The sequence below is a fragment of the Drosophila sechellia genome, chromosome 3R, assembly GCF_004382195.2.
Source record: "Drosophila sechellia strain sech25 chromosome 3R, ASM438219v1, whole genome shotgun sequence".
Taxonomy (NCBI): Eukaryota; Metazoa; Arthropoda; class Insecta; order Diptera; family Drosophilidae; genus Drosophila; species Drosophila sechellia.
In genome coordinates, this window is record NC_045952.1 from 10,825,710 (window position 1) to 10,833,948 (window position 8,239).

At 45.6% G+C, this 8,239-nt stretch overlaps 4 protein-coding genes across 4 annotated transcripts; 3 read left to right on the plus strand and 1 right to left on the minus strand.

The window, feature by feature from the left end:
• Positions 1 to 35: 35 nt before the first annotated feature.
• On the plus strand, positions 36 to 1,483 carry LOC6616681 (zinc finger protein 878). Its single transcript, XM_002041000.2, has 3 exons — positions 36 to 228; positions 279 to 1,273; positions 1,329 to 1,483. Exons 1-3 carry the CDS (start codon positions 118 to 120, stop codon positions 1,465 to 1,467), a joined length of 1,245 nt encoding a protein of 414 aa, XP_002041036.1. The 5' UTR covers positions 36 to 117; the 3' UTR covers positions 1,468 to 1,483.
• Positions 1,484 to 1,963: 480 nt separating this feature from the next.
• On the plus strand, positions 1,964 to 4,206 carry LOC6616682 (zinc finger and BTB domain-containing protein 17). The gene is made up of 5 exons (XM_002041001.2): positions 1,964 to 2,056; positions 2,136 to 2,456; positions 2,541 to 3,379; positions 3,437 to 3,757; positions 3,819 to 4,206. Exons 1-5 carry the CDS (start codon positions 2,021 to 2,023, stop codon positions 4,033 to 4,035), a joined length of 1,734 nt encoding a protein of 577 aa, XP_002041037.1. The 5' UTR covers positions 1,964 to 2,020; the 3' UTR covers positions 4,036 to 4,206.
• Positions 4,207 to 4,791: 585 nt separating this feature from the next.
• On the plus strand, positions 4,792 to 6,726 carry LOC6616683 (inhibitor of growth protein 1). The gene is made up of 3 exons (XM_002041002.2): positions 4,792 to 5,129; positions 5,211 to 6,163; positions 6,225 to 6,726. Exons 1-3 carry the CDS (start codon positions 4,988 to 4,990, stop codon positions 6,429 to 6,431), a joined length of 1,302 nt encoding a protein of 433 aa, XP_002041038.1. The 5' UTR covers positions 4,792 to 4,987; the 3' UTR covers positions 6,432 to 6,726.
• A 44-nt stretch (positions 6,727 to 6,770) lies between these two features.
• Positions 6,771 to 8,028, minus strand: LOC6616684. Its single transcript, XM_002041003.2, has 5 exons — positions 7,959 to 8,028; positions 7,458 to 7,736; positions 7,297 to 7,396; positions 7,184 to 7,234; positions 6,771 to 7,102 (listed from the first exon to the last, which is right to left on the minus strand). Exons 2-5 carry the CDS (start codon positions 7,730 to 7,732, stop codon positions 7,019 to 7,021), a joined length of 510 nt encoding a protein of 169 aa, XP_002041039.1. The 5' UTR covers positions 7,733 to 7,736; positions 7,959 to 8,028; the 3' UTR covers positions 6,771 to 7,018.
• Positions 8,029 to 8,239: the final 211 nt, after the last annotated feature.

Genomic DNA, 8,239 nt, shown 5'->3' on the forward strand with positions numbered 1-8,239 from the left:
GTAGCTCACTTTAAAATTTGCCATTCACACAAAACAATGATAAACTATTCTGTAAACAGAAGTCCAACTTTGTTTACTTGGTGAAACCTAAACAATTGAGTTGAAACTGCAAAAAGGATGACCACGCTGTGCCGCACCTGTGGCCAGGAGGCGGAGCACGCCAAGGCACTTTTCGACAAGGAGGCCAGAGATGTCCTGAGCAACATCCTCAAGCTGACGGGCCTTTGGGTAGGTGAACATTCCCGGTAACCAAGGAGTCATTTTCTCTACGATTCCAGTTGAGGAACCTGCCGGGTGTGCCCACGAGGATCTGTTTATCCTGCTTGCTGGATCTGAACGATGCCATCGCATTCCGGGAGCGCTGCATCAGAACCAATTCGTCTTGGTTCGAAAAGCAGGGCAAACAAGAGGATTCGGACACTGAGACTGCAAAGGAAGGCGGAAATAACAGGGTAGAAAGTAGGGTGTATGTTATGCCCATTAGTACTGCGAAGCCGCAAAGGAGGAGGATTCTGCCACAACGCAGCAAGAAAGTGGATGGAGTGACTCTTAAAACAGTAGAAACCCCAATTTACCCTTTGATTGTCCCAGAAATACCGCCTGCCGATCTCGTAGATCCTCTCCAGAGCGAGCCCCTGCTTTCAGCTGATTATCCAGAGGAGTTCATGAATCACGAAGAGGCAGAATCCAAAATGCCCCAAGTCATGAAGGAAGAGCCCAGAACACCACAAGTCATCGAGGAAGTACGGAAAAAGCGAAGAAAACCGAGGAACAAAGGGTGCTTAGAGGAGTGTCCTGGCAAGGACATGGCAAGAATAGAGAATATTGACTCAATTACCAATAAGACAAAAGAGGACAAGTATGCCACACGAAACAAATGCGGAGCTGCCAAAAAAGCCTATGCACTCGAGCACAGACTATATTTCTGCGACCAATGCGGCAAAACTTTTAGCGAGAAGGGCAACTTCAATGTGCACCTCAGACGGCACAAGGGCACCAAGGAGTTTCAGTGCCAGGAGTGCGACCGCATGGAGTTCACCCAACACCTGCTCAATTTGCACGTGCGGATCAAGCATCGTGGTGAGCTGCCCTACGTGTGCAAGTACTGCGGCAAGCGATTTGACAACTGCCTCAAGCGTCTGAACCACGAGCGCAACCACAAGGAGAGTCCCGTCCACCGACCACACGTGTGCTACACATGCCAGAAGGCCTTCAAGACTTCGACGGCCCTGAAGGACCACAGCGTGGTGCACACGGGAGAACAGCCATTCCAGTGAGTTTCGGTCAAACAGACACTTGTTGGATCTTTACTTAATACTTCTTTTTAGCTGCGAGCTCTGCCAAACGTTCTTCAATAGAAGGAACGCCCTAGCCACCCACTACAAGTCGAAGCACCATCGTCTGAAAGTTGAGGAGCAGTCAAAAAACACTGTGGGTGGAGATGCTACTGTCCAGCCGGATGGGTAAATCGTTGGTTTCTTGAGTGGATTATTAAGCATTCATCCTTGCCTTTCGCATGTTCTGCTAACATTATGGTTTTGCTAACATCGGTGATTATATTTTCTCATTACAATCAAATTGAAAATAATTTTCAATTTTTTTTTTTCAATTAAAAATAAAAAATTGTGTATTATTGTGCCGAGTACATTCATCCATTCTCAACAAGTGTTTAAAGTAAAAAAAAAAGCCAAATACACCGGACTATAATCGCTACCCCCTGAAAAGTGCTTTTGGCTACGCACATGGATGCAGCCCTGAGTTCAACCCCTAGTTCAAGGTTATGCAGCCCTGCAAATCGTGCTTGCTGTTTTGCAGAAATTCGCAGTTTGCCGGCAAAGGATGAAGTGCGCAGTTCACATCCGCAGCAATAAATTCCTCTGCGAGTCCAAGCACATCTCGGTGAAAAAAGAAACCATTTTCCGGACTTTCCCAACTGCCCGCGAATCTTTCCTCCTTAAACTTTTGACTCAACATTGCCGAAAACGGGAGAACTCCAATTATTTGCGAATAACTTTCAGAGATGAGGTCGTCTAGGACATCCAGCGATTCAAAATGGGTGTGTCACTCGAATCCTTATTAATATTCTAATCTCGTATATTATGTATACCTTCGTTTTTTTTTTTTTTGCATTCAAGGGGCGCCAGTCAAACGACAACAAAGATACAATGCGCTCCTCGCGGCAGGTTAACAAAAAGCTTGTGAAGCTATTCCTGGCGGAGGCAGACGACAGTGACGCCACCTGCACCACATCCACTGCCCTGGACACCACCACGACAGACAGTGCGTTTTTTGATAGTAATTTCGACGAGGAGAGCACTGGGCTCCAGGACTGCGATCCAGGAAGCCAGTGCCGCACCTGCTTTCGCATCATATCGCGGCATGAGGATGCCCAGGATCTCTACGACAGGGTCAACATGGCGCTTCTGCACAACATAAAGGTCATAACTGGGGTGTGGGTACGTCTAATATATGCATTTAAAATAAACCCACTATATAATATTAAAATAGAGCTGCATTAATAAACTAACATTTAATTGCAGATACAACCAGGAGTGAAGGAACTACCGCATCACATTTGCGCAACGTGCCAGGAAACTCTTAATAAATCCGTGGAATTCCGTGCCAAGTGCCAGCAGGTCGACAAAAAGCTTAGGCAGACGACGGCAAAGTGCAATATTCAAATCTGTGACGAGGAAATGGAGTCAGAGCTGGAAAATGTGCTCTATGAAGAGTCCGCCCAGCAGGCAAAGGGAATTCTAGGACTAGAAGATTCCAGCTCTGAGTTGTGGTCGGATAGTGAGGGTGCCCTGGATGAAGAAGGCTTTCCACTGGATGCAGAGCCAACTCAGTTTTCACTAAGTGAAGAGGAGTTGGACCTCGACAGAGACACAGAAGAAGAGTTTGTTTTGGAGCAAAACAAGTCATATAATGAAATAATTAGCATACGAAAGTGTAAGACAAAGGAAGAGATTGGTAAGGTAGATCACGGAGCCAAGGTCTATAAGGTTGTGCTCGGTGAGTACAATAGCCAAAAAGAAACTGCACCAAAGTATTCGCTTCCACTACCAAAGAGACCTCAACTCAGGGTGAGTCCAGAGGAGAAAAAGCGAAGGCGACGCGAAAGGGTTCAAGCAAAGCCATTGAACTATGTCTGCGACAAGTGCGGGCACTCCTTTCGCCAACGCAGTCAGCTGGAGATGCACTTGCTCCGGCACAATAGGGCCAAGAATTTCGAGTGCCCCGAGTGCCCGAAAAAGTTCTACGACCTCTATACGCGCAACATTCACGTAAGGGCGATGCACAAGGGCGAGCATCCCTTTCCCTGCAACCACTGCAATGAAGCCTTCGCAAACGCAAGCAGTCGTCACAGGCACGAGAGGTGAGTGCACAATTATTTGTTGGTTCCATCATCTAATCACTTCGATTGACTCACCAGGGATGTTCACGGAGCAGGCAATCGCATTCGCACGCGGGCGAAATCGAAAGAAAAGGGACCCAGTCGCCATTACTGCACCATGTGCACCAAAAGTTACACCAGCAAGAACGGACTAGTCCTGCACATGAACTTCCACAACGGAAGCAGACCCTTCCAGTGCAAGATTTGCCAGATGAAATTCGCAGACCCATCTGCCATGAAACGACATCAAGCTTTGCACGACAAGTTTCCCATTCGCTGTGACATCTGCCAAAAGGGATTCCTGCTGCGCTCCCAACTTACAAAGCACCAGGATGTACACACAGGAATGCGTCCTTATCGGTGGGTGGAAAAGGGAATCCCGACTACTGTCCATTTACTTATTTTTGATTTATTTTACCAGGTGCGAGATCTGCGACGTTCACTACCGCCATAGATATAATCTAAACAAACACAAAACCACCGATTTGCATCGGGATAATATGCAGAAAGCTATAAAAGAAGAAATTAATGGACTGCAACAAGCATTTAAAGATATTGATAACGATATCAAGAAAACGGACTTTGAATCTCAAACACATCACTTGACCACATTTAATCCAAATGCACAGGGAGTGTGAGCCAGAACTCAGGATGAAAAGACTCAAATTCTTGAATATTTATAATTTTTATAGAAATTGATATACTTTCATGGCAAAGTACGTAATACTTTTAAGGTGATTGCACGTTAAGTGCCGACATAGATTATGACACGAACAATATTTTAAAAATATATAATTCGTATAACAATAGAATTATGCATTTAATAACACTAAACTTAATGAAGAATAGATTTTAGAACTTAAATACAAATCTGAATAGTTCAGACGTATGTCTAAATAATAATAATCAAAAAATAAAATAAGTGCATTTGTTTTTCCTAATTCAAAAACCAGCTACCAGATACTATTATTTGAATTACTCCAGTTTCCCGGGAAAGTTAGGTAGGGGGTTGGTTTTGAATGTTTTTTCCAACTCTGGTCGTTGACTATTCAAACGTAAAATAAAACACAGTAATAGGAAACAGAACAATTAACTGATTTTAAAATTACGATTATAATAATAAGTATAATTATATTAATTATATAATTATATTATAAAAAATTGAATACAAAAAATAATCTGAACGTAATAATTTAATTTCTATTTAATTGGAAAGTATTTTTAATACTTTCTATTGCCCAGGGAAATGATAACTAAATATTTAACCACAAACTATTAAAACCAAAACCTGCAGTGCCGTTAACCACCCCGATTTCAGTGTAGCAAAACACAAGCCGACCAGTGTTGCAAAGGACCACCACCCATTGTATACATACATATAAATAATACCTACTCACACATACACGCACACACGAGTACAGTCGCAAGTTGCGACTCGCAACGCCATACAAAAAGTTGGAACTGAGTGGAATCGGAGTACTATATAGCCAGCCGATCCCTTCCAGAGCGCCGGAAGAGTAGCTCACATCCGAACCCACGTCCCCGAGCCAATGTCGCGGCGGGAATAGCGCGATTCGCAGTCCAAACACGATGATAAACCCCATTGCATCCGAGTCGGAGGCCATCAATTCGGCCACCTATGTGGACAACTATATCGATTCGGTGGAAAACCTGCCGGACGACGTGCAGCGCCAGTTGTCACGCATCCGCGACATAGACGTCCAGTACAGAGGTGAGTTCTGGCCGAGATTACGCCTGTTGGAAAAGCGGAAAATCTAACCTCGCCTCTTGGTCCAAACCCGTCGATTTGCAGGCCTCATTCGCGACGTGGACCACTACTACGACCTGTATCTGTCCCTGCAGAACTCCGCGGATGCCGGGCGACGGTCTCGAAGCATCTCCAGGATGCACCAGAGTCTCATTCAGGCGCAGGAGCTGGGCGACGAAAAAATGCAGATCGTCAATCATATGCAGGAGATAATCGACGGCAAGCTGCGCCAGCTGGACACCGACCAGCAGAACCTGGACCTGAAGGAGGACCGCGATCGGTACGCGCTTCTGGACGATGGCGCGCCCTCGAAGCTGCAACGCCTGCAGAGCCCGATGAGGGAGCAGGGCAACCAAGCGGGCACTGGCAACGGTGGCCTGAATGGAAACGGCCTGCTTTCGGCCAAAGATCTGTACGCCTTGGGCGGCTATGCAGGTGGTGTTGTGCCCGGTTCCAGTGCCATGAACTCCGGCAACGGTGGCGGCTCAACGCCCAACTCGGAGCGTTCGAGCCATGTCAGTAATGGTGGCAACAGCGGCTCCAATGGCAATGCCAGCGGCGGAGGAGGCGGAGATCTGCAGCGCACAGGCAGCAAGCGGTCGAGGAGGCGAAACGAGAGTGTTGTCAACAACGGAAGCTCTATGGAGATGGGCGGCAACGAGTCCAACTCGGCAAATGAAGCCAGTGGCAGTGGTGGTGGCAGTGGCGAGCGCAAATCCTCGTTGGGCGGTGCCAGCGGAGCGGGTCAGGGACGAAAGTCCAGTCTGCAGTCGGCTTCCGGCAGTTTGGCTAGCGGCTCTGCAGCCACGAGCAGTGGAGCAGCCGGAGGTGGTGGTGCCAGCGGAGCAGGCGTAGTCGGTGGCAATAATTCCGGCAAGAAGAAGAAACGCAAAGTACGCGGTTCTGGGGCTTCAAATGCCAATGCCAGTACGCGAGAGGAGACACCGCCGCCGGAGACCATTGATCCGGACGAGCCGACCTACTGTGTCTGCAATCAGGTAAGTTCGCAGTGCTTTTCCTATCGGAAGGCTTGGCCACTAATCACGTTGTCTCTTGCAGATCTCCTTCGGCGAGATGATCCTGTGCGACAACGACCTGTGCCCCATCGAGTGGTTCCATTTTTCGTGCGTCTCCCTGGTGCTGAAACCAAAGGGCAAGTGGTTCTGCCCCAACTGCCGCGGAGAACGGCCAAATGTAATGAAACCCAAGGCGCAGTTCCTCAAGGAACTGGAGCGCTACAACAAGGAAAAGGAGGAGAAGACCTAGTCTATTAGGCCAGCCTATCTAACCCATTGCTCTGTGTCTAACACCAGGCTCTGTAAAATATTCGATCCTAAGATTTACCTTAATGTATATTTAGTGACTTTCTTAGACCCGATCCCTTTCCGACTTTCCCTCTTTTGCCCAGCTTAGGTCCCTTGCTTCTATGGTTATAGGTCGTCAGATTTCATTTAAAGTTTCTGTACAAACAATATCTTTCTCAATGTAAACACACACAAACTCGTATAATTAGAGTACACCTAAACTTAATTTACGGTAATAAACGTTGATATTCAAAGCCCACAATGATTTCTTGGCCCCAAGGAACCCCGTATCCAGTACCAGTAGTTTTACGAATCTATTTGTTTAATTGTCGTTTAGAAGACTAAGGCATTCGAATTACACATAAGTATAATTGATCGTGTATAAATGTGTGTAAAATATATAAATTTATATAAAACTATTTGGTAGGCATCTGTGGAATTGTATGGAATTCTTAGTGTAAAAAATGCGCATGGACGGAGTTCTTGTTGCGTGTCAAGTCAAAAAGTATTCTAATAGATTATTAGAGCTTCTGCACAGACGTTCTTCCATCATGGCATGAGCAGCTCAATGTTCGGATTCTGGATCTCCAGGAATATCTGGTACTGCGAGAAGACCACTAGCCAGCAATAGATCTAAGTGAATGAGTAAAATGGGTTTATAAACATAATGATCCAGAAATTGGTGTTGCCGTTCCTTGAATCTCAATCACTTACATTGTAGGCTACCCAAACGAAGTTCAAAAGGGCAGAGAAGGTTTGCTCCAGCTGGCGGTAGAGTAATGCGAATCCATTAGATATAACTCATGGAAAAGATAATCGTTACTCACATAAATATAGTAGCCTCCAATAAGCCAAAGGCTCCAGCAAAACTGGAAGAGAATGGCCAGTCCAATTAGACCCAGCCAGGGCAGTAGCCATCCACGAGTGCTGAGAAACAGATGCAAGCATGACTAGATCCATACATATAGAATGCCAAAGCCCGTCTTACCTGATCTTAATACCGTAGTAGACCAAATATGAAGACAGGATGATCAGCAGGAAGTAGATGATGAAGAAGCCACCTGCCACGGGCATCGACGAACGGATGTCCGTCTCAAAGAGCGGGGAATAGAGCTGCGCAGACTCCCCGCCTGCTAGCATATATGAAATCATCGTGATCATTACGGCGGATAGCGCAGCCGTATAGGCGGCCACGGCGTAGCTTCCCGTCCGGACATTATCCGACCAAATGATGGGCGACCAGCAGGAGCTCAGCACTACCATGTTGCTGTGGGAAAACACCGGGAGACACCAATGAACAATTTTCTCCGATCTCAAACTTCTTTGGCCTGCGTGACAGCGTCAACGCCCAAATATTTTGGTCAATGAAAACGCAGTCGAAATGTATGATTTTCTTCAGCTTTTCAATTGATAGCTACTTCTAAGGGTATCCTGGGATATATCCTTAAAAAATATCCAGATTGTTTTGGTTTCTAGGGCGTGGGCGTACCTTTTTTTAAATAATAATCGCTTAATTGAAAAAACAACAACGGCTTGAGCAATAGGGTTGCCATGCGTGCTTAAAAAAGGGAATTATCGATATTTATTTAGTTGAAAGGTTATTATCTGTGTAATAAATTCAAGAAATTTTCAGTAAATACAATGTTTGCAAATTTAAAGTATGAGAATATTTTAATAAAAATTGTGATTATAAAATTAAAATATGTATTATACTAAATAATCGATAATTGACTATCGATTATAAACGGAAACGCAATTATGAGCACGTAC